General features: G+C 47.1%; 7 protein-coding genes across 7 annotated transcripts; 1 reads left to right on the top strand and 6 right to left on the bottom strand.

The window, feature by feature from the left end:
- Positions 1-464: 464 nt before the first annotated feature.
- Positions 465-3,483, bottom strand: EV420DRAFT_1480621 (uncharacterized protein; the record flags this gene model as incomplete). The annotated part of the gene is made up of 14 exons (XM_060469686.1): positions 465-629; positions 654-944; positions 981-1,379; positions 1,436-1,506; positions 1,563-1,690; positions 1,793-1,955; positions 2,112-2,220; positions 2,271-2,369; positions 2,457-2,512; positions 2,770-2,887; positions 2,987-3,122; positions 3,233-3,255; positions 3,305-3,349; positions 3,394-3,483. 14 exons carry the CDS (start codon positions 3,481-3,483, stop codon positions 465-467), a joined length of 1,893 nt encoding a protein of 630 aa, XP_060329867.1.
- A 1,772-nt stretch (positions 3,484-5,255) lies between these two features.
- On the bottom strand, positions 5,256-7,456 carry EV420DRAFT_1271505 (uncharacterized protein; the record flags this gene model as incomplete). Its single annotated transcript, XM_060467642.1, has 10 exons — positions 5,256-5,442; positions 5,496-6,000; positions 6,058-6,070; positions 6,133-6,475; positions 6,539-6,706; positions 6,767-6,827; positions 6,879-6,905; positions 6,963-7,008; positions 7,058-7,129; positions 7,178-7,456. 10 exons carry the CDS (start codon positions 7,454-7,456, stop codon positions 5,256-5,258), a joined length of 1,701 nt encoding a protein of 566 aa, XP_060329866.1.
- Positions 7,457-12,078: 4,622 nt separating this feature from the next.
- Positions 12,079-14,192, top strand: EV420DRAFT_1764918 (uncharacterized protein; the record flags this gene model as incomplete). Its single annotated transcript, XM_060480801.1, has 6 exons — positions 12,079-12,525; positions 12,563-12,696; positions 12,752-12,953; positions 13,006-13,125; positions 13,183-13,794; positions 13,845-14,192. The coding sequence occupies 6 exons, from the start codon at positions 12,079-12,081 to the stop codon at positions 14,133-14,135; spliced, it is 1,806 nt and encodes a 601-aa protein (XP_060329865.1). The 3' UTR covers positions 14,136-14,192.
- A 25-nt stretch (positions 14,193-14,217) lies between these two features.
- Positions 14,218-15,418, bottom strand: EV420DRAFT_1309793 (uncharacterized protein; the record flags this gene model as incomplete). Its single annotated transcript, XM_060468555.1, has 5 exons — positions 14,218-14,520; positions 14,575-14,738; positions 14,795-15,053; positions 15,105-15,149; positions 15,200-15,418. The coding sequence occupies 5 exons, from the start codon at positions 15,416-15,418 to the stop codon at positions 14,218-14,220; spliced, it is 990 nt and encodes a 329-aa protein (XP_060329864.1).
- Positions 15,419-16,628: 1,210 nt separating this feature from the next.
- EV420DRAFT_1271543 (PIN domain-like protein) lies at positions 16,629-17,769 on the bottom strand (the record flags this gene model as incomplete). Its single annotated transcript, XM_060467644.1, has 4 exons — positions 16,629-17,168; positions 17,219-17,327; positions 17,380-17,495; positions 17,545-17,769. The coding sequence occupies 4 exons, from the start codon at positions 17,767-17,769 to the stop codon at positions 16,629-16,631; spliced, it is 990 nt and encodes a 329-aa protein (XP_060329863.1).
- Positions 17,770-20,339: 2,570 nt separating this feature from the next.
- EV420DRAFT_1689013 (uncharacterized protein) lies at positions 20,340-22,592 on the bottom strand. Its single transcript, XM_060479320.1, has 6 exons — positions 21,877-22,592; positions 21,782-21,822; positions 21,501-21,700; positions 20,969-21,356; positions 20,688-20,930; positions 20,340-20,639 (listed from the first exon to the last, which is right to left on the bottom strand). The coding sequence occupies exons 1-6, from the start codon at positions 22,097-22,099 to the stop codon at positions 20,427-20,429; spliced, it is 1,308 nt and encodes a 435-aa protein (XP_060329862.1). The 5' UTR covers positions 22,100-22,592; the 3' UTR covers positions 20,340-20,426.
- EV420DRAFT_1689009 (ABC transporter type 1, transmembrane domain-containing protein) lies at positions 21,963-23,318 on the bottom strand (the record flags this gene model as incomplete). Its single annotated transcript, XM_060479319.1, has 3 exons — positions 21,963-23,038; positions 23,093-23,157; positions 23,221-23,318. The coding sequence occupies 3 exons, from the start codon at positions 23,316-23,318 to the stop codon at positions 22,341-22,343; spliced, it is 861 nt and encodes a 286-aa protein (XP_060329861.1). The 3' UTR covers positions 21,963-22,340.
- Positions 23,319-23,554: the final 236 nt, after the last annotated feature.

Below are 23,554 nucleotides of genomic sequence, written 5' to 3'. Positions count from 1 at the left end.
AAATCATGATGCAGACAATACTATCGGAGGGAAATGAGAAGAAACTGCAGGAAGACATTACTGAGCAGAAGAGACGATGTCGTACGTATGCAGGGAACTCCGAACTACCGGGAAAATACGCAAGCTTTGTTAGAGCAGGGAAGGCATATCTACACGTGTTGCTTTGAGTGAGGCCCTACTAGTTAATATAATGTCTCCTCTGCAACATGGTTACCGTGATATGATCAATGCGAAGTTGAAGTTCGATTCACCATCGCTGCTTCGCAGTTGACTCTAGAAAGGAAAGCCTAGTCACCAGTGATTTCGTATATCAATCCAGATGCGTAGGTAAATTCTACCACCATTAATGCAGGTACCGGGCCTAAGAGGGCAGCGACAGCGAAGGAATTAATACTTTATTGCATAGAATAAGTAAATCAAACTCGAGCCAGAAGTGACGAGATCACGTTGTTGTCACGGACCTGTCATTCGTCACGGATCTCCTTTCCAATGAGCAAAATATCACCGATCTCCTGGAGTGTCCACGCTCGATTGAACCAACACCAATCGCTTTCGAAGTCGCCGTCTTTGAAACTCAGCGGCAGACCCAGCCCGCTGAAGTAGCACACCACCGTAGCCCTGTCATATAACTATCCGATTGTTGGTAAATCGACTTTCCACTCCTTCTTGCGCAGAGCCTCCCTACGGTCCCACTCCTCCTGGCTAGGGTTACCACTTGGGTCATCGCCCTGACCCTTCTGCCTCAAACACAGAATGTCCAACCACACATAATCCGCGTCGAAGTTCAGCATCTCGATCCTGATCAGATTAAGATCCACATCCTTCGGCATTGGCACCGGCCATTCGTATCCATTTATGGGTGTCATCTCTCCTTTGAGATCGTTATCGTTATCGTCCACCCAAGCATGCGATATCGTCCGCGGGAATTTGATGCGAGCAACCCACTATGGCACAACCCGATTAGCATCGAAATCCTAGACCCTCCGAGGGGGTGCATTCCTGTCGACGGTCTTCTTACTGTTAAGCATATTCTGTCGCATCTCGTCGTCGTCCTCCCGTGCCTTCATGGCATCGCTGACATCTCCGTTATCGATGATGCGACACAGATGGCCCAAATGAGCGTAGGCAGTGCCAAAGTCGCAATTTTCTGTGACAAAGTCTTCGCACGCCTTGTATAAGGGGCTGTCCGGAGTGCGGGATGGCGCGTTGAGCTTCTCCAACATTCCATCGACACCTAGGTCGGCGCAGGGAGTGTCGGCGACAGCGGATGGTAATACTCTACCAGTGTAGGCCCGTTGCTTCAGCACTGGAATGCTTTCTGCTCGGCCGGTCTCGTCGTAGGCAGAGAGTGTGACCTCGGGTAGAGTGCTCTCATATTTCTATAATGTATTAGTCCCCACCCTTCTGTGCATGACGCATGCTGGTGCATGCTTACCTGGTCTTCTTCGTCCGAATAATAGTCGTTGAAATCGTCCCACACTCCCGTCAAACGTTTCCCATCACAGACTTAGGCATGACAGAATGAAGATATGAAGCACCGAAAGGAACACAACTAAACATACAAATTGCCCTTGAACGGTCTCGGTCAGTTCTCATGTCTTGGTAACGAGGTGCAGTTGTATGCCAACAGGTTTTAGTCGTGCTGTCGTCCGTGGTAAGAAGCAAGTGAGGTAGTTCTGTACCATATAACCTACGCATCCTATAAATGCTATGGATCATCACATTATTCCATTCCTGATCCTCGCGCTATCACCCTGTTAACACGTAAGTGCGATAGATATCGGGTCTTTACCGGTATGAAACGGGCAATGCACCACGAACGAGTCCACCGAACGAGATTAGCTCTTGCGAGAACCTGTTCCTAGCAGGTACAAAGGACCGCATCATTTCCACCGAAATGCCGGGATGGGTACGAACCCATGGTCGCCGCATGCAATAAAAATCTGCCCGAGGACCTAGTTAGAGTGCAGTCCCGGTGATGACTCGAGCTTCTGATACGTTAGAGCCGGGTTGCATGAATAAGCCTTCGCTATAAACTCGACATCGTTCGAGCTGTATGTGAGTGCTCCATCAGCAATGCTGAATTCCCATCATTAACCAGGGCGCTTAACTCGTCGAAGGATCGCGCGCTATTCGGGAAGAATGCATAATGTTCTGCTGAGTCTTATTGTAGAACAGCCGATGCTTAGCCAATCCTTCTTGGATTCGTGTAACCCACAGCTGTAAGAAGTAGATAAAAGGTTGGAGTTGAGGATTCACAGACTACCTACGTTGTAGTTCACATCGGAATTGCGGTGGTAGGCCGGGGTCAGTAGTTTTAGCTCTCGGACAGGTTCACAATCAGACTTCGGGTCGATGTAACAGGTAATCTGAGAAATGGAACCATTAACGGATCGATTTAATTTGTTGAAGAGTGGTAATAGCATGCACTGTTTGCAGGGTTTTGTCAAATGTACCTTGAACAAAAGCTGTATGCCTTTCACCATTGCGAGCAGCGTTAACTCAGCCTCACCTTCTTTATCGTGAATTCATCAACTGATTAGCTTTTGCGGGCGGTCTAGTAGATAAATCATGCTCGCAGCGTCACCAATAAGCTAGAGATTAGACTAAGCACACTGACAAAAAGGTCTCGAGACATTTAACCTCGTACCAGCAACACTCGAACACGATGGGAAAGGTTGAATTACAACTGTATCCGTGCATACGACCAGTCAGGATCGGACAATGATGACATGATAATAGTGTAGACGCAGGGAACCCGACGCTGACGGAGCAAATAGAAGACACCGAATACGATATAGGCTTCGATAGAGCCGATATGCGATGCGGCGAGTATCGTAGCACTTCTGTGGAGGATAATACCGAACTCGTTGGCGGCAGGATAGTACTATAGTCAGCGCAAGGAAATTAGGAATCCTCATGAAGTCGCCCGTCTGATGCAGGAATATCGTAAGCGGTTATCTCTCCCGATAACGGAAGCACATACCAAGGGGAAGGCGGAGGTAGCCACATGAACCGAAAATATTTTGGTGAAAGGATGTATGAAGGTTAAGAATGGTAACTTCATTACCAGGGCGCTAAGTCCTCGTCTCGCCAGATGGGCCAAAAGATAAATATGAAATCTATTGAGTAGATGAATACATGAAAGATAGCGAAGGATCTATTCGTATCTGGCAAAAAAGAACGACGTTCTGTCGTTGCCACCAACTCATAAGGACGACGCCTAGCTCACGTTTCAGTCGCAGGTGTGCCCATCTGCACTAGAATTTAGTCAAGAGACGATGTTAAACAGGAAAACGCGCACCTCATCTATTGACACCACATAGAAGTTCTGATCTTCAAACGGTTCCTGAAGCCCGTAGTGACGTGATTCAAGAAGTTGACCTAGCGCACGGCCATGTTCTTTCCGGTATCGATATTTCTCGCTGCTGGCGTATACCTCAGAGCTGGCCGAACTGAATGCTGGCCATTTTTAGGATGCATAGCAACAGCGACGATGGACGGAGAATACCTTTGTGGAGGATTGAGCCAAGATAACGGGGTCAAGGCAATTGAAACTTACTCTCGATAGACTTATTCCTTATGTTCCACGGTGTTGAGTCGCAGTTCCGACGTCGAGGCAGTGATTGCTAAAGGAGAATTGAGATGACGATCATGGATGTTGTCGGTATTAAAGTTCCCTGTTCAAGGAGATAAGCGTCGCCTATCTTGTAGATAAATTGAACGCACCACAAAACCGAAAACAGCCCGAGTTCATATATTCCGAATATTTCCAGAAACCTCAGTGATCCACAACATTGCGAACGTTGTTGTCACAACAACGTTCGAAGCGAGTGGCTGTTTTGAATCATTTCAGAGTTATTTCAAAGATAAGCCTGACATGTTGAAGATTAGGGTATAGGAATCAGGTGAGGCAAAGATAATCGTGAAACAACTGAGAGCAGGATACGGTACCGAGGATCATGGTGCAGAAAAAAAAAATTAGAAGAGACGCGGCCCGCCAAGAACCGACTCGGGTCACGCCGAGATCGGGAGTGTTCGGCACGGCCTACCGGACCGTCAACGTGGATTGCATTGCTTTAAACTTTTCAGGACGGCGAAGTTCGAATTCATCGTTTCGGCGTGGAGGCACACAACCATGCAAGGTAGGGTGGTTTATGAAGGACATATGCTCACTGTTAACCATTTCATCACTTGTCACAACAACCAGATCGCCGGTTTGTGACTAAAGGAAGAGGAGAAGTATGTGGCAGGTCCATAATTTCAGCCTCATCGAAATGTTATGCAGTGGGGGCTTGCAGATAATTCATGTACAATTGGCAGCGGGTTTAACGCGGATCGACTTCACAAGCCTTAACAAAATATCCGGTTCAGGAGCGTCCTAACGCGAATCAGGGCGACCAACGCGGACGAGTAAGCTCATATTTTCCTTCCATTAGACCTCCTGCCTAAAATACGCGTACCCAGAGCCGCAAAGGCTCAAGTACAAATAACCCCCAGGCCATGTAATCGCCCAATTATATCGCCGCGCCTCTATCTCTCCCATAATATCTAACACGGAAACAATGGCGCTCGTCTCCCTACACCGAACGTCGTCTATCCCCAACGTATGTGTAAGATAAGGCTATGCTCCCTTCGTTTTCCCACGTGCAGCACTCAATGCATAATGCGCCATGTCCTGTTAGGAGCGACGTTCAGCGGGAGATGAGAGCCCGAGGTGGGGAAGTTATAACAAGATTCTCTGGATATTGCGAATCATGCAGGAGCTCTTCGATGATGATGTGAGATTGAAGCTCACCTCAGCACGCATAAGACGGGCGAGTAAGAGAAAATGTTGAAGAGTCCAGTTCGCCAAAGCAATGATAAAGCGTTAACATTCCAAACAAGTGCTTCTTTAATTTATATACTACTTATTACGACGAGCTTTCATTTGACATGGCGATCAAAAGTCTTCCATTTTCATTGGTTTTGAAAAAATATCCGAAAGCCTAATACAACGTGGTTACTACAACATTCGGATACACTCGCTTCGGTTTTACAACTGTAACATTGAAGTGCTCCAACGAACCTTATGGACAGGAAAGAAATACCGTTCATAAAGATGAACCGATTCTTTCAACGACCTCTCTTCAAAGCAATTGGTCCAACCACCGACGTAACAAGGAGGACTTAGGCCAGCCTCGCGTACTTTTCCAGTCATATAGACGATATCCGCAGCTCGTCTATGGGGAAAAGTATACCAAGCATATATGACTTCATTCCCGCTGGCCAGTTTCGGAAAAAATATCGTCATCTATCCATATTGGATTGGTGAATTGAGCTTTAGGCTGATATTTTCCACGATCATGCCCACGGCAGGCTTCCATCCGCATTCGAACGCTGCGGTGGACCTTGATTCCACTGGTTGAATTAGGGATCTCTCGAGGCCGGCCAAGGTTTATGCTATCAAAACGGTATTCAGTCACATAACTAAACATTAGAATGCCTGAATTTACCCAAACCAGGACACCCACTCGCCGTTCCCCGTCTGCCGTCTGAATTCCATGGGCATTAGCTCGAGAATCCACCACAACTTCGAACGTTTGAGCTGATCGTATATAGGAGACAATACGTCCCCGAGTTCCTCCTCCTCCTCTGTCCCGATTGGCGGGCACTGTTCATCATCCATTGAAACACTCAGAGTCTCGGGAGTCAAAGTTTGACCCTCGTCAGGAGTATCAGGCAGTGCTGGAGGGAGGCGCCGGAACGTGGATAGGATCCTCTCGAACAGTGGTTTTTTCTTTGGTTCCCTCTGTATTATAGCGGACTTCACTGATAGCGCCCGTGGTCGTGGCTTAACGGAAGGATACAAGGTTGCAGGATCGAGGCCTATTTCTCTAAGGCGATCAGAATCGAACATGATTCCTGTTTGCGCTTTGAAGCACTCTCGAATCATCCATCGCAACGGAATTCGTGCCAAGGAATAGCGCGTCGAGTTCTTCACGGAGCCTCCCCCTACGTCTGTTGTCAAAAAACGGTTAGTTGATGATTCGCTGATGATGGAGAAAAGACACATACCACAATGACATCCCTTAGCACCAGAGAGACAATTCAATAAGAGATATAGATGAGCAATTCACACAGAAAACTCACAGCAAACCAGACTTCCTCGACATCAGTAGGCTGCGCGAAATCAGAAGCATGGAGCTCCTCCATCTTCCTCAAGAACCTCTCATCGTCCGGACGCCATTCAATTCCAGACTTCATTCCATGTACGTGCTGCGGTCTATCCACCGTATTCTTACGCGAACTGTACCGCGATGAGCTCGGAGTGCCCAGCTGCATCTCTTTGGTCGTCGGCAGATTCCATAGGTTCGCTTTGAACTTTGCTCTATGCTCATCCAGTGAGACTGCATGTCGAAAGGTCCTAATGATCGTATTGGAGGCCGTAAAGGGCAATCGTTTAGGAACGAGGCCGACCGAATCAACGGTGTCCCTGTGGTCAGTAAGCACTGGCATACGAAAAGGCACATGGAGGCTAAAAAAGGCCGTTACGCACCATACTCCTACAAATTCAATGGGAACATCCACGCAGAACGACTCCTTGAAAGCCGTAGATTGGCACCAACCAATCTCATCCGTTCGGGTGTACATTTGGTATGCAAAGGGTACTTGTTGGAAATTATCCGGTGGGAGTAGACCTACTTTGTGAATCATCCCGGCGAGACTGGCCGCGTAGAGTCATCAGATTGATCTGGAATATGAAACAGTGATTGGTGTTCCTTACCTTCTAGCGGTGTACGCGCCGCGTGAGAAGCCAAAGATACATACGCGGTCACCAGCATGATCTAAAAATATACTCGGTACCGGCTCGAGGTTAACGATGAACAGAAACGCACAATTTTGCATCAAGAATTGATAACCGTCTATCCGGAAAGAGTTAATAAAAGATGGAAGTAAACATATATGACAGATCGGCGTACCCATGACATGAGCATCAAGACTACACGCTATCATCAAATCGACGGCCTACCCACGATACAAGGATCAGCCCTCGAAACAAGAGAAGAAAACGGACAGTTCGCACCTTGTACACTTTCGATGTGATAAGGCCAGGAATTCGAGGCGGTGTGTAGGTACCAACTCCTGCCTTAGAGGTGCATTAATTAGCTGTACAGGGTCATTGCGCAGATCGTACCTGGTAATAAACCATCTGCTGCGAGCGGTCATCTTTCTTCAGTAACCAACATAGTTGTACGATATTCGAATTATCGGCATCGAACTGGTCCCCGGTACCGTCAAAGCAGAGCACCAGCGTACGAGAATCGTGCTGTGGAGGAATGGTTCTTGGAATGTCTTTGGGGACAGACGGTTCTGCATTTTCTTCTGAATCAACGGCAGTTTCTGCCACAGATGTCGATGATGATGCGCGTTCATGATAAGGGGGGACCGTGTCAGGAATTTCCAGAGTCGTCATGAGTGAATAGAGTGAGAGAGATTGCGTGAGTCTTCATCAGAACAGCCAGGATATTTATGAAGAACGTTAAGCGCGGGAACAGTATCATAATTGAAGAGATCAAAGGGCTGTGCAATATAGCGTAGGAGAACTCTTTCCGGAACAAATGGAATCCACAGCTTGATGTTTGGATTATCAAGCCGGCTGGCATGACGCAAGGTCAAATAATGGAACTGATTGAATAATTCCTCGGACAGCTTCTCGGAGAGAGAAAAGCCGCAAGAGTTCTCTGGGAAGGCCCTGTAATACTTAATTGTTGGTGCTGAAAGAGGCATGTAGGTTGGGAAAAGCGGTTGCATCGCCACGTTGTCCCAGTGATGATGAGCGTCCATCACCTGATTTTCTGGGTGATCATCATCAAAGCTTCCGCTGGTGCACATGGTCGACCGAAAAAAAGAGTTCATTGTGATAAGCGAGCGTCATCGATTGACGCGCTTTCGAGTCTCGACATGTCTGAGATGTCGAGTATTGTTGGAGACCTGGGTGGTGCCTTGTTATTCAGCGCGATATGGCACAGAAGCAAAAAGTATACTAATGTTTAGTGCTCAGTACTCCAGACGTTCCGTAATTCATTCGGTGACTGCATGCAAAATTGAACCCTTTCACACAGTTCCGTGTAAAACGGACGTCATAACATCTCCCGTGCAGCGGTAGTCTGTGTTGCCCCATAAGACGATTTGCGACCTGAGGCAACTAACATGAAGGCCGAATGCGACCTGTGAAGAACGGTGAGTATTAGCTTTCCACAATCAAGCCTACTCACTTTTACTCATTTGAACCTCCGGCAGTCCCTCTACAGGAGAGAGCAAGCGTAATACTATTCGTGAACTGTGTGATTGAATAAGAGAGCCAAAAGAGTTCGGAGCGCTGAATTCAGCGACGGAAATAGTATTATCTTAAAGAGACTGAAAGGGATTTTCCCGCCCCACATCAATCGGAATAAGAGCCGGGTTCAAGGGAAGAACAGGAATGGGTGTATCATCGATATATCCGGTTTAAGCTTATGATAGCACCGGATTTTAGGTCAAACACAGAATGAAGCAATCAAAGAGGGGGCCACGTACAGCAATCATTGGCATGCGGGAAGACAATGCGATTCAGCAAGGCTTCAGTCCACCTAAGAAACAGTGCGTTGGTCGGACATCAACTTAAACTGCCGGCGGAGACAGAGGTCTAATACCCTTAGAAGGTTTCCCAATCGCGGCAAAGCTGTGATGAGCTTTTATCACTGTACGATATTGCTCCCATGCGGTGTCCCGGCGATGGCGGCCATAGAGTGGTAAAGGGTGAAGACTTGAAGGCGAAATCTAAAATTAAAATAATTTGAAATTGTATGAACCCCACAGTCACATGCTCATGACGTCACGCGTCAAAACGCGTCCTGACTCCTGATCGAGTGTCGCTTTGCAAGCCGAAATGAACCTTTAAATTTATTATGCAGTTCAAAAAGGAAGTACGGCCTGAAGTAGCGGTGATCATGAAAAATTGCCACGATCTCATGCATGAGAAGGACAATGTAGCATGAGGTGATTGAGAGAATCTTTTGATGGTCCAGCTTGCCTCCGAGAATTCCCTTCCAAGGCCTAGCAATGTTTACGTCCATATTTCCATTGAAGGCAATACTCCCGTCGACAAGAGACAGCTCTTCAAGCCACGGAAACAACACCTACAGCTTCGTCTGGCAAGGAAAAGGCATGAATGATCTTCTGATAACATTTTGAATGCTAAGATCGAGTGTCATCACTTTGCACATCCAGTGTAAGAACTCAGTCAAATGTTCTCCACATCAATATCGCCAAGATCTTAAATAATTGCGAGGGTTGGTGTCATGAGGTAAGGGTGCATAGCTAAAAAAGGGAGTAAGGCAACTTCGGAATCTTATGATAAATTCTGCATCATGGGAAGTTTGAGATTCGGGAAGACCTGCACCAAGACGCCAAGGGACTGTTGCTGTGCATGTAATGCCACAATAGAGGGATGTGAGGCGGACCTACACCTTCTTTATGCGAGATAGCTCCACAACTTGGCTATGCAGTGTGAATAGAAGGTCCATTAGGAATGACCGTGGTCTCAGCTGAGGCTACTTTTAAGAGCGTCTCAAGAGTATCATCATCCGACCAGTGCTCAGCCTAACACTTGCTGATCTCCACCACGGAAGGTCAAGACGTCGACCTCAGTTGCATCAAGAACACCCCATTGTTGAATGTGAGAAAGATATGTCAGAGCTAGGTTGAGGATCCCGAGAAAATGAAAATGGCGGGGATGTGTAGGGAATGGATAGCGTTGGTTCTGTACATGCATGACCTTTCGACCATCCTGCTGATAATTCACTACAGTTTCTTGGTTTCAGGTGCGTTACGTGTTAGAAGAACTCTATCAAACACCACAGTTTCATCGTACTTGGCGGCACGTCCTTGTGACTAAGAGCAGCACCATTCTGTTGACAGGTTTGATGGGCTTAGGTGCCCATAACTCTTCCACCAATGTGGATTCAGGTTCCTGTTCGGGATATTAGCTTCTCATCGGGGGTAAATATGACAATTTAGATACATGCACCATAGATTCCACGAACCTACCAGATGCCCAATTTACGCTAACTTGAAGATGAGCTTCCTAGGGAGAAAAGCTTTAGTATTATAAAACGCAACATGAGAAGAAACGTACGCAAAAAAACTCTTCAAATTGCACATGACCTTCCAATTAGCATCGGATGCTATTCTTGATCCCTAACGAGATCCCCATGTGTAGATAACACTTCAACTGGCAGGGGATTCACTCGTCCAGGAGCTAGCCTCGGTGGGCGTATCAACTGCGACTGACCCTTACACCAATACCACAGGCGATAGTCTGGCGCAACAGTCAGCAATAACCAGGAAAAACATGGGTAACGTTAACCTTCCCTGCATTGGCCAGCAAGTACATATAACTGAGGCACAAGGGGCTACACCGAGAGATGAGCATATCACAGGCACAATTATTGTGCATGCTTACCCGTCCGCAGCTGGTAAAAGATGCAATACCTTCTATGAACACATGCCAGTGTCACAGGATTTGAAGAGAAATGCACAGGCGTTCCGCAAGTTCTTCTCCACACAACAAAAATGCCTCTTCTAGCAGTGCTATGAAATTTGTCAAATAATAACCTTGTAACCATAACCCTCATCCCATAAGCCTAGATGACCATGTGTCGGATCGACAGTCAGTTTGGTAGAGTATAAAATTTCAGAGACAACGAAAGGACAAGCGATGTGCAATTCCTAACCATATATCAGAGAAGTAGAAGAAAATTAGAAATAAATGTGTGTGCCACATACAAGAGCCATAACAGGACCACGGAAGAAAACTGGTATTAGCGATGGTCTTCATGGTCTATGGTTGCTGCAGTTCTTGAAGGTACTTGATATTGGATGGCTCAGCAGAAAAAGGCGTAGATATACACAACAATTGTCATGATCTTAGGCAAATCTCAGGGCTCTGTGGAAAAAAATACAAAGGGCCCTTGTATCCTCACATCTTTTCCTGAATGTAATATCTTCCAGCTTCCTAGGAAGTCAGGTAGTTCCTCAGTCAAAGAGTAAAACGGCTCATATGTGTTACCTAGAAGGAATAGCAAGAAAATGAGCACCTGGTGTTGATGTAAAGTGGCATGAACGCACCAGACCCTAATAATATACCACATGTGCGCCTATTCTGGCCCTGCATTCCAATGGATTGTTAGAATGTACTGATAAACAATGTTCCGAGCTGGACTCGACAACGAAGGACTTACCGCTAGGCGAGACGTTGGTTTACCAGATCTGAAAGCGCCCGTATTCCTTGGTGATCTGAGAGACATTTAAGAATTCCAGTCCTTCTTTCAATGAGAGCATATCTGTGAGGCAGTACAGAAAAATGAGGGGAAACTTCCAAATAACTGCAAAATACCACGTACCATTCTGGTCGCATTCTAGCTGGGGTACAAAATAGTTGAAATGCTATGGGAACTACAGAGGACAATACATGTGTATCAGGTGCCTTGGGGGTCCACATAATTCCTTCCTCATCGTCGAGCCTTTGACCTTGCAGCTGTGGTGGTGGTTGTCGTGAAGGGAAACTGCCGCACGATTGGCCATGAGTTATCAAATACAAATTCGGTCTTCATTTCTCATGCTACTCCGAGATCCCCGCCAACATGAGACGTTCCGACGTGCCAAAGCCCACATCGTCTTCCCTCCGAGTAACGACGGTCCCATCACGCGGCAACTCCCGGGATCAATTGTTGTCACAGCTGCAAAGACGTTTCCCGTCCCTGCGACCGTCTCCACAATCTGTTTGGCTCCCTCCCCTACTGCCTCCGCGGAGGTCTTGGCCCTTTCTCTTTTCCCTCCGGGTGGGTTGACACAAATATGTCGCCCATCTCATTTGACGTCTTTCGTTGATGAGATTTTTGTGTTCGTGCGTGTGGGTGGATTCCAATGGTTGACACAGTTGACACGAATGTGTCGCTGTGTCCATTTGACGTCCTTCATCGGTGGATTGGTGAGAGTTCGTGACTGTGGCGTGATGTCTTTTGTCGGGGAGCGCTGCTTTTGTTTGCTCGCTCGATGCTCGCTCGATTTTTGCTCGCTTGCTCGTTTTTGGGTTTGGGTTTGGAGACATTGTACTCCTCCCATTTTCCCTTTCTCTCTCCAGATCGTGTCTCTCTCTCTACACCCCTGACTAAACCCAGACATTTTGCCGCCAGGGTTAACGACGACGCCACCGATCATGGCCTTCGTCTCGCTGCTTGTCTTGCAGGGTCCTTTGTCGGCATCCTCGTCCTTGCTTTCTTCTTCATTAGGAGGAGGCAACTTGTTCAATGGCAGCGACGCGCATCCACCAACACACTCAGACTCATCATGGATTCTTTTCCACTGCCTCCAAATGTGCTGCCGCCAGAGCAGCAGCAGCGATATGTCTTCCCTTGCCCTCGTCAAGATGGCCCTAATAAAAATTGGCTTGATGAGAACAGCAATTTTCAAATGGAGGAAATTGACCTGTATGTTGTTCCTGTTTGCTGGTCTTGCTTTGACTGATGCCATTCCCCAGGTCTCTTACACACAAGGTCCCTGGTTTGCAGAACTTTGCCAGCATTTCGGACTCGCACATACGGGCAACAAAACGACGCTTCGTGAGCGGCTTGTGAAGTTCAGCCAAGCCGGGATGGAAAAGTGGAAGGCAAAGTACGTTCATTCATGCCATACACAGATGCGAGCTCATCTCCCTCTCCTCTCACAGTATTCTCACTCCGACGCGTATTCCTCACAAGGGAGTGAGGGTGGTGAGGGATGGTGCTATTACGAAGAGGAAGCTGACACATCGAGCAACCCGCATTCATGAGGTGAGCATACCGGTGAGCAACCCTCAAAGGGTACTCCTCCCTATGTCAAGATTCGAGGATACTCGTAGCCAGGCCAAGATAGACGGCTTCATACCTTGGGTGAGTCCGTTTTTGTTCCTGTTCATGCTTGGTTTGTTGATTGCGTTTTCAGGCTGAAGTTCTTATGGTCAAGATAGCGAAAGAAGAACGTGCACAGAATCTCCGCAATACCCATCTCCCAGAACCTGGGGTCAACAGTGTCCACAATCATAGCACACAAAAGCCTGGTATGGTACGTGTCATTACTTTTCACTGTTGATTCGACCTGACAGCCATCTCCAATGCACAGAATCCTTTTGCGAGCCCTGACTTTGTCCAGTGTGTTGCCTCTATCGTCGAGGAGCAGTTGGCTGCTCATCAAAACTCCTCCCCCTCGTCCTTGTCTTCAACTGTATCACCTGAAACCCCCTGTCCCTCCATAGATTTCGACTCAACCATTATGGGGCTCACTGCAAGTTTGACTGAAGTCTTCTCTGGTATTGTGGACCAACCAGACTCACCGATCCTACCACCCTTTGAGCCCATGCAGATGACTTCACCATCCATGCTGCTCTCTCCACCTGCTCTGCCGACGTCTGAACTCGACGGGAATGCTCCAGTATCATCTGATGATACTGCCATCAACCCAATTCAGTGCTTGTTGGTCTTTGCTGATGGCCAGACCATAACTGTTCATCAGGGTGACGTTCCGCCGACTAAACCATTCTGCTATGCATCAAATCTCGAAAGTCTCATTCGGTGCTGGGATGATCGTAATCCAGACTGGGCCCCATCCGTTGATTATCCAATCGTCATCCATGGTCGCCCGGTTCCAATAAAGTACTGGAAAGACATCTACAAACTCAATAAAAAAACAGGGAACGAATGGGAAAAACTCAAGAGCAATTGGCTAGATTGGAAAGTATGTTTGCTTTTCTTTCTGTTGTTCATATTCTCACCTCTTGCCTTCAGCATTTTATTGAAGCATATCAGGCATTCGAGACACCTGAAGCCTTCTGGGCCGAGTTTTCCGACTCTCGAGGACAGAGGCTGAAATTCTCTCGAATCAAAAAAATTCTTTTAGAGCGACAAACAGCTGCAAATCTCGAATTAGCAAAACAAGTGACAGCTGAGTATGGTGATGATTTTATCAATCACTTTGGTTATAAAAGGGGTAGGAAATTGGTTGCCATGAAGGATGGTCCAACAATTGCCCGACACTATAGGAAGAAGATGGGAATTAGTTGCAATGAGGATGTTTAGTTCACAGTTCATGTTGTAGTTTTGGAATGCTACAATGTTTTTCTTATTTACTTTGTGACGTGAGATAACTACACAATTAAAATTAAGCACATGGACATGTTCGTCCACAGGTCCAGCATTTGACTACTTGGCGGTCAAGCTTGAAAAATTCATCACGACGAAGAGTCGGAGTGTCGTTTGATGAAATCAAATACTTGACAATTGTCATATGTGAAAAGTCTGAGCTCCAACCACCCCACTCACAGATTTGTCGAATTGACCAACGGAGATCACATGAGAACCACTGGCATCCACCACGGCGAAAAGAATGTGTACCATAGGGATATGGTGTGATACCCAAGTCCCACAGGTTATTCTGAAAGAGCTGCAGGAAGACCTCTGGTTTCTAACAAAGTTCCGAATGAGCATGGACCACTTGCGTATAGAACCCATACCTTACCATTGCGGTGTTCTTGGCAGTGTTGGGATGGTCACGTTTATCGATGTTGGGGAATAGATTCCCTTTGTTAATCCTTGAGGTGCCAATCCATGTGGCGAGAGCTCGAACAGGACAGAGATGCGCCATATGTTCTGGCAGTTCTCGTAATACAAACGGAGGTATGTCTGTTATCCCAAACAAGTCAGCAGGCAATGGCACTGTAGCAGCAAAATGCACTTACCACCAAATTGCGCGTTTTTACGAAAAGGAAGGGTGATCGAAACACAGGCAGTGTTATCAACTTCATCATTGTAGAGATCAACCTCATGGGCCTGAATGTTCAACACCTCATCAATGCGGAGTAAGCATGTAAACGCTATGAGGTAGACGGCCTGGAGCAATCGCCGCATGTTTCCTCCACACCAGTTTCCCTGGGACAGGTGATTGTTATCCCAGTTTTCATGCTTATGATTATGCACATAGAGCTGCTTCAGAATACCCTAGAAAGTAAAAGATGTAATGAGTTTTCGACAACAGAAACAGAGACATACAGGACCAATGGCTCGAGCACTAGTTGAAGTTTCGCCTTTGGCAACCTGTGTTTCTCATCAGCCTACATATATTACTGATGAGTTTCACAGCGTACCTTGCGTTTGTGCAGACCCAACATGTATGAGGACACGAGATCAGAGATCGATGGGTTTCCAAGCGCCGTTGCTCTGTTCCAAGGTACCTTACCTCGACGACCAGTCTTATGGAAGCCATAGGTGGTGCCTGCCCTAAGCTTTTGAGCATGTGAGTAGCTCCTTTGTGTGTCGTCAGGCCCTTTGCTTGTGCCATGCATATCAATATCATCACACCTCATCAAGTCAGATAGACATGATATGGACTGAATGCTCAGACGTACTTTTTCATAATAAATCCTACGATGTAGTAGTCAATATTCGGGTCAAGCTTCTGCAGATTGAATATATTAGTGCCCGGCTGGATGATGTTCTCCTTAATGAGGAAGTTATTAAATGCCATCATGACCCTGTGTAAGTGTTGAACGTTAGAATAATGCAGGGTATCAGAAACTGAGGATAACAGTTGACCTTTTATATGCAGCATCAGTGCCTTCTGTGACACCCTTTGATGCTTCGCTAATATTGGCTAAAACCTCCTCAACATCGTCCGATGCACTCAGGTCCATCTGCATATTACCATCGTACTCATTGGACACACCGCAACTCTCCTGCTCACCCTCAATGTCATCTATGATCTCTAAATCTGAGGATAGGGTTTCTAGGACCTTGTGAATTCCTAGCGCATTTGTGATATCATTGGTCGTGTTCATGTCCATATGATACTGAGAGGAAGAGAGAACAGTGAGTCAAGCGATAAAGTCCATGATATGCTATCTATATATGAAAAAAAGAGGGGTAGGTGCTCCTATTTAGAATCCATTCTCATCATCTGTGCATAGCTCCAGGATCTCCCCTTTCGCTGTATAGCGAACTTCGATTTGGTACTTTGGAGATGAGTTACGTTTCTGGCGCTTTATTGGAGTGGCTTCTTTAAAAAAAAAACTGTAAGAAACAGGCCATACATGGCATTGAAATGAGCCCTGCCTGTCATTTCCTCGCCACTCTCGTCACTAGATATCTCTAAGACCGGGTAAGACCTGTTCTGTTCTGCTGAGCCTTGACTGGTGTTTCGTAGATTGGCAGAAGTCGAAGCTAGGGCATCATAAAAGTTATTGTAAGAGAGATTTGACAGGCAGGGATACTTGACATACCAACGGGCTGAGCGAGGCTTGGCTCTGCTTCGATGAGCCTCATTTTCTTGATACTTGGTTCAACCATCTTATGTTTTTTGCCAGCTTTGAGGGTCTGATGTTGTGTATCATCCAAGATGTTCAGCCATGCATGAAGGGCCAATACACGAGAGAGCCATGCATGAACTTGGGGTTTCTTCACAAACTGATCGTACTCGTCTGACGTGGTATCGGTATTGTATGTCCCATCAATCGCAGAGGTGATCTGAGTTAGGATTTCACTGGGAATGATGAGAGATACATATAACTCCGAATGTGATCATTCACATTGATTCGCACGTACAGCACGTACTTTGGAAACTATAGCATGCTGGGAGATATGAGTGTCGTCGTCTTTCAATAGTCCCTGTTGTTTACATAGATCTTGAAGCAGGTCATGGGTGGCTAATCCTGGGAAGACATGATCACGGAAATTGCGGATGATGCCCATTGAATGTCCCCAAACAAAGAGCTCCTCACATAGCTTTGCGAGTTGGGATATGTCTGGTTGACGCAGCGATGGAGCGGCAGGTAGATTACCCACCCCATTGGATTGGGATGTCACTGGGTGAATATATTGGATGAGAACCGACACCTTCGGGAAGTCAAGTGGGATACGTGAAGCTAGCGAACACTGCCGAGAATGAAGACGGCCAGCCCCCTGCTTTTCCAATGCCGTGCAAAGGTCCCGATGCCATGCGGAGGCAACAGCGGCATAATCATCAACTTCGGATGCTTCAAGGGCATCAAACAGCCGTTCTCCAACACTTGACTTTGCGATATTAGCTGCAGTTTGGACACCACATCCTTGAATTCCATCCTATCACATAAGAATGAGTCTATATCAACTGAAAACATTGCATAACTTACATCATAATCACCCCCTGTGAGTAACGCGATCATTACAAGATTGTTGCAGGAGAACTGGGATCCGGCCTCATGAACCTCGATCAGATATTTGGAGTCGCTTTCCTCTTTGCTAATGAATATGTTTAAAAATCACACTGATAAACTGTAACTGTTGCTCTCACATCCGAATCACTTGCTGAGCACCAAATAGCATGGTATCAAAGTCCTCTGACATCACAGCATCAATCCGGCCAAGGCACGAGAGCATTGCAAGCTCGGCCTCTGCTTCGCCTGGAGCCTGTGTTTCATGTCAGGAAGAGAAAAGAAAAGAAAAGAACAGGCCGTACGTCCCAATAGGAGAACCCAAATCCTTCCAGCAGTCGCTTGAAATCATTGGTTAACCAGATTGGCATCTTCTTCACAATCTTTTTACGCTTATAAGTAGGGCGGTGTGGGCCATCGAACACAAATAAAGGTATGACCGGGAGATGAAATAGGCGTCCTAGTCGTTTGAAAAGTGACGCTTGGGCTGGACTCTTTGTCTGCCCATGATGGAACGTCGCTGCAGACATCCATCCACTAGAAAGAGGTAATACTAGTTAGACTTGATATGTATAATACACTAGATATAGCTACCTAGCATCTACGCCTATATGTGGAATGAACTCATGTACAGCGCCGGTGGATATCTTCTGGGAAGACCAGTCGACGAATGATACAGAGCTTGTAGGGTTCAGAAGCTGCAAAGGAAGATGTTAGAACTAGCATACAAATCACAGGAGAAAAATAAACAAACATCCCAGCCACCTTTGACACCCATGGTAAGAGGAAGAGGCTGCTATAGGGGTTGTCTGAGAGCCGACTACTTGCTGACAAAAGATGATGGCAGAAAAAGCAGCATGAATATAATATCTGGAAATACAAGGCAACCTTGAGAGTTCTAAATCTGCGCAGTACATAGTATCATAGTCTGAGGCGCATCATCAAGCCCAGCTGCAGGAATCCATCACGGCACTCATGGGACAGCTAGGAGACCAGTTGCGCAAACCAACCATAGGTTGGAAAGGGCAATCACAACTGGGGTTTATGGTGGGTAAAGTATATCCATACGTGAAGTTTAGGTATACGCAGACGAGCAGTTATGACGTACTTGCACCTCCCGAATCCCAATTTTTGGAGGTGCAAGTACGACATTTAGGGCAGCAGTCTAGCCTGGATGAATGCGGTGTCAACAAGTTTGGTGGGATCAGAAGAGATCACCCACGGTTGGAAGAATATCGTGACGTTCAGGATAAGCAAAGCCAACAGTGTTGGAACTGACTGTCCCATCCAAGGATGATCGCAAGATACCAGGAGATTTGTCTGTATCAACGGAGATTCAACAATAAAGTACGCTGATGAGCCTCAAGGCTCTGTACGCTCAGAATTCGCGGATTTTAGCATTATAATAAATGCCTTGTCCACTTAGCGGACTTTCACTAAGTCAACGATTGCAATCACGGCAATACCCACTCTTACCGCCAACTATCCTTCCCAGCTCGTATTCCGTATCAATATGCGCCACTTCATTAATGCCGCCAGGCACCTGATTGCAGATCTCACGGAATTAGGACCATCATTGATCGCCCAGCACAGCCATCGATGACATCAGCATCAAGCGTCATTTAGAAGAATGCCACAGTCAAAGTACCGATTCCACGGCAAAAGACTTAATACCGTGACCTTTTCACCAGCTTTACTAAGGCTGTTACAACGCCAAGATAATGCCGCACGCATCTACTTCAGTGTACTACCTTCAGTGTACTTTGCCGCAGCAACACAGCAGCCCAAGAGTCCGTATGTCGGGGGAATTCTTTCTGATCACTAAGTCTATACGCGGTAAAACCGTGTGGGTGCTGTTACTTTAGAACTCTGGGAGCACGCGTTTTGTATCATTTCTTACCAATCGATGTACTAAGGACTTACTAAGGACTCGTTTCAAGTATTCTAATTTTATTCCGGACTTGTAGTATAAAAGCTAGTGTAGTAGTAGTTGCTAGACACAAGTTACTGGACACTAGCCATCATCCACGTTATCGACCACCGTTATCGCTTGTACTCGCTAGGAGATAGACAATAACAACATAGTCACTCCAAGTTATACTCTCTGTCACGGCTTTTCTTCTAACGGTATTGGTGTACGCTCATATTGCGCCAATACACGGAATTTGGTGTCCACAACTCGCTTTTATCTTTTAATCCGCCAGCATCGTTTCACTTTCACCAGCCAGGATCGTTTTCATCAGTTTTCACCTTCTACGTCGCCATCGTTTTACCCAGTTCAGTTCAGGATCGTTACGTCCCCGTGTGGACTCAGATTAGGATCGTTATTGCCGCCAGCAGCATCTGTCACGGAATTTCGGTCAACAGCTTCAGTATAGGATCATCAGTCACGGTATTTGGTATCTTGCCGTCAGTTTCAGTATAGGATAGTCTCCGTGTAGACTCAGGATTAGTATCAGTTTCGTTTTGCCGTCGTTAACCTCAGTATAGTTTCAGTTTCAGTCCAGCCCAGTCCCAGCCGTCGTTTTGCCGTCACTAGTTCCCCCTCATATCATCGCCAGCCAGTCTTATCTTCGTTTTACCGCCAGTTTCTCGTTTCTCGACTACAGTCTTCGTCTCTTGCCGTCACGGTATTTGTTATCTTGCCAACGGTATTTCTCTTTGACGGCATTTTCTCTAATTCCGTCAACATCGCCCACGGCTTTTACTACTTAAATTGCCGTCACTTCGTTCACGGTTTGCCGGTATTCCCAGTTATACCGGATTCCGTTCCTTCTCGTCTATCGAGACCCTTCCCGGCTTACAGCCAACGTTTTCTAGTACTCGATCGTTAAGGGTACTACTTCGCTGACTGAAAAGTCGCAGTGTATACTTGCGTTCTTGAGGAATTCATCGCACGGAGGTGCACCGAAACACTCGCACAACAACAAAGCCTTTATTGCCGCTACACGCCATTTGCCGTGAACTCCTGTAGAGTTTTGGTTTTTGCCGTTGCCACGGAAGTTTAGGCTCATCAACGCGCTTTGCGGCGGTATCAATGCTCCTATGATTCGCTACGAAACACACTTTCAAACGCTATCCCGAATTCCACGAATAGTAGTGATGGTCTATATTAGAAGAGTCAGATACGTATTCAATTCTAGACCTGATGTCAAACAATTTACCTTGTAGTAAACTTTTGAAACATCTACTCGGACGCGTTTATTGCATAATCCCAGCTTGCGACGAGTTTGGCTTGAAGGGCCATCACTCCGGCAAAGACAGTAGTAATAGCACACCCAGCGAGTGTCATCTGCCACCCGCGTACCAACGCCCATAGAAACTCTACAGTGAGCATGGCACTGACCACAACAAACTGTGCAATGGCGATAACAATAAGCGTCCACGCGTCGTCCCCATCCTTCATTTAAAATTGCACCGAGCAGCACTGTTCTTGGACTTGTCAAACCACTTCTTGTCCTGCTTCAAGATGGTGCGGAATGCGAGTCTCCATGATAAAGTATTTCAAGCCCATGAGAAGACCATCAACAGCTGCGATGCTGAGAACGATGGCGCCGAAGGTGTTGATGACAGAGGTGTTCTGGGCTTCGTTAGAAACCTCAAAGAAAAGTCGAGAAAGGACGAAGGAGAAAATGGGGGTGACAGTACCGCTGCTCAGCAAGCAAATGATCAGAGCAAATACGACGAGCGGCTTGTAGGGTACAGTCAGATAGACGTCCCTCATTAAACCCCAAAATGAATGGGGTCGTCATTGTCGGGAGACAACTGTAGACTCTTTTCAGATGATGAAGACAAATTCTTCTCCACCTTGGTATCCGTGACCAAATCCAGTAACTCGTGAATGTCAGCAAGAGTCGCTCTGCGTCGGTTCATGCGAGACGGTCTAGTCGACCTCCATCTCGTCACAGCACAATTATCCTTCTTGATCAACAAAGAAGTTGCGGAATGGTGAGAGAATGCTGGCGAGGTTAGTGTGAATTGAAGGCTGTATCGGCGCGTATGGGTAGTGAGAGTCTGAGAAGGGGGCGGCGGAAATGCGGGGATAACCTGAACACTGGAAGGTCGTCGTCGTCTCTCTGAGTGCTGGGCTGTGAATGCGTCGGCAAGAATAAAGCGACTAAGTTGTTGAGACTCTCAAGACCGAACGACAGTGGGACAAAAAGGCATAGGCCCGCTGCTTTTCGACGTCAAGTCCACCACCACGTCGAACATCCAGTGACCAAGGATGGCACTATTCAGCACCAGGATGGTTGGAACGTACGAGAACGGTTGAGAGACTGAGTCTTTTTCCTCATCCCCCTCCATTGTTACCGATTCTGGGCGCTCTGTATCGTCAATTGTTGACACATCTGCAACCACTTGGGAGCCCATCATTGCCTTGAATTCACCTTCAGATCGCTCAAGGTCAGCGCGATAGCCTTGCTCGATGACGGTACCATTCTTCAAGACATAGACAAAGTCCTTCGACGTGATTTGCGACAGATCATGAGTGATGACAATGGTGGTTCGGGTTTCCTGCTATTGCTTGATAGCCTCGAACACCAAGACGTGAGAAGTAGGATCCAAGGCAGAAGTAGCTTCATCTGGTAATAAAGATAAGAACACGATAGGGTTCGAATGTTTGGGTAAAAGCTCACCAAGAATTAATACAGAAGGATTCCTTAATCGTGCTTGCGCAATAGCTAGCCTTTGCTTCTGACCACCGCTCAAGTTCGCACCTCCATTGCCTAGCTTCATCTCATATCCGTCGGGTAAATCGCGGATGAAATCAGGAATCATAGCGGCCTGGCAAGCCTGCACGACTTCTGCCCTTGTCGCGTGTTCCGGCTTTCTCCCAGTTTCACTTCCGGCAAGTCCCATGGCAACATTGTCATGAACACTTATGTCAGATAGGATACAGTTTTGGGAAATGACAGATGTGTTCAGTCGTCCAGTTGTCGTCCAAATAGGCAATATCTTGGTCGTCGAGCTCTATCTGCCCGCTCCGAGGCTTATACAACCGAAGGAGAAGTGACGCAATGGTCGACTTTCCGGGTCCGGAGCTCCCTACAACAAAAGTGGTTTCTGAAGTGGGAAGAGCGGGAAGATAGATGGAGACGTCTCACAGGACCAGTACGGAAGGTCGGGAGGGATACGCGAAGGTGACGTTATGGAGTGCTATCTCGCCATGACACTTGGACGGTATGATTTTGGGCAAATGCGTCGACCTTACTGGGCGGCCATGAAAGATCGATGCACGGGAATAATACGATGGAGATACGGGAGTCAGAGCACCTGCCTCTTCCGAGTCAGCAAGCGCGAGCAAGGCCACCATGGCAAATTTCCCCTTCGTCAACGTGATGAACTTGGGAATGCACATCTGCAGATTACTTGTAGCGATGAGGCAAGTCCAAAATATGGCCATAACATCCCCTGGTTCCACTTTGCTTTGTTTGACCAGCTTCGACCCAAACCAAAAGGCTTGCACAAACACGGACATCATGACGAATTGTGACAGGCCTGATGTAAGACTCCAGACTGCAACGAGTTTTTTGTCGGCGACCTTGACGCAGTCGAGAACAGTGCTTAGAGAGTCGCGTTCCTGAGATGCTGCATTGAACGCTTTGACAGTAGCAACTGCAGACACAGCGTGGTCAATAAGCGTGGCTGCGACAGATTCTTGGGATCGTTCGATGGAAAGGAGAGGACCGGCTACCGCCTGGGAGGAGGCTTGTACTAAAACCAGAGCGGGGACAGAGGCGAGGATGATGAGGGTGAGTGCCCAGGAACGGCAAGAACAAGGCAATACACACTGGCCGCCTGTTCAGTAAGTCTGAAAATTTAGAATTGACAGCAGATTTAAAAGAAACTTACCATAGACCGACCAGGAGACAACACTCGTGGTGTGTACCACCGGCAAAACATGCCAAGTGGTACCGCTGACACAAGAGTATCAGTCCCAGCAGGATACAAGCGTGCACGAGTCATCGATAGACACGCACGCTTGACAAGGGAGCAAAATCGACGAGACTGAGAAAAGAGAAGGATTATCCCAGCAAAAGATGCTAAGGATAGCGGCCGATGGCATCGTCAAGCCCATGGTCCGACGACGAAAGACGTCAAACAGACAAGCTGACCCCCAAGAGGGTCAAGCCAGTGGGTGAGCAGTGGAGAGAGCAGGAAAAATGGCACCGTCAAGCCCATGGTCCGACGACGAAAGACGTCAAACGGACAAGCCGACCCAAGAGGGTCAAGCCAGTGGGTGAGCAGTGGAGGAGAGAGCAGGCCAAATGCCTAAGTGCCACATCGTGGCACTTAGTCAGCCACAGCCACCGA

The sequence above is a fragment of the Desarmillaria tabescens genome (assembly GCF_030435595.1).
Source record: "Desarmillaria tabescens strain CCBAS 213 chromosome Unknown EV420scaffold_21, whole genome shotgun sequence".
NCBI classification, from domain to species: Eukaryota; Fungi; Basidiomycota; class Agaricomycetes; order Agaricales; family Physalacriaceae; genus Desarmillaria; species Desarmillaria tabescens.
The sequence above is the reverse complement of the archived record's forward strand: the minus strand, read 5'-3'. Positions and strand labels throughout refer to the sequence as shown.

Excerpts from the sequence above, each read along its gene's own strand:
- EV420DRAFT_1689013 (XM_060479320.1), bottom strand. The coding sequence starts at position 22,099 with ATGGGACTTGCCGGAAGTGAAACTGGGAGAAAGCCGGAACACGCGACA. Across the intron at positions 20,931-20,968 it reads ACGACCCCATTCATTTTGGG|CCGCTCGTCGTATTTGCTCT; the intron begins GTTTAATGAGGG and ends GTACCCTACAAG. Across the intron at positions 20,640-20,687 it reads TTGAAGCAGGACAAGAAGTG|GATGGGGACGACGCGTGGAC; the intron begins GTTTGACAAGTC and ends TTTTAAATGAAG.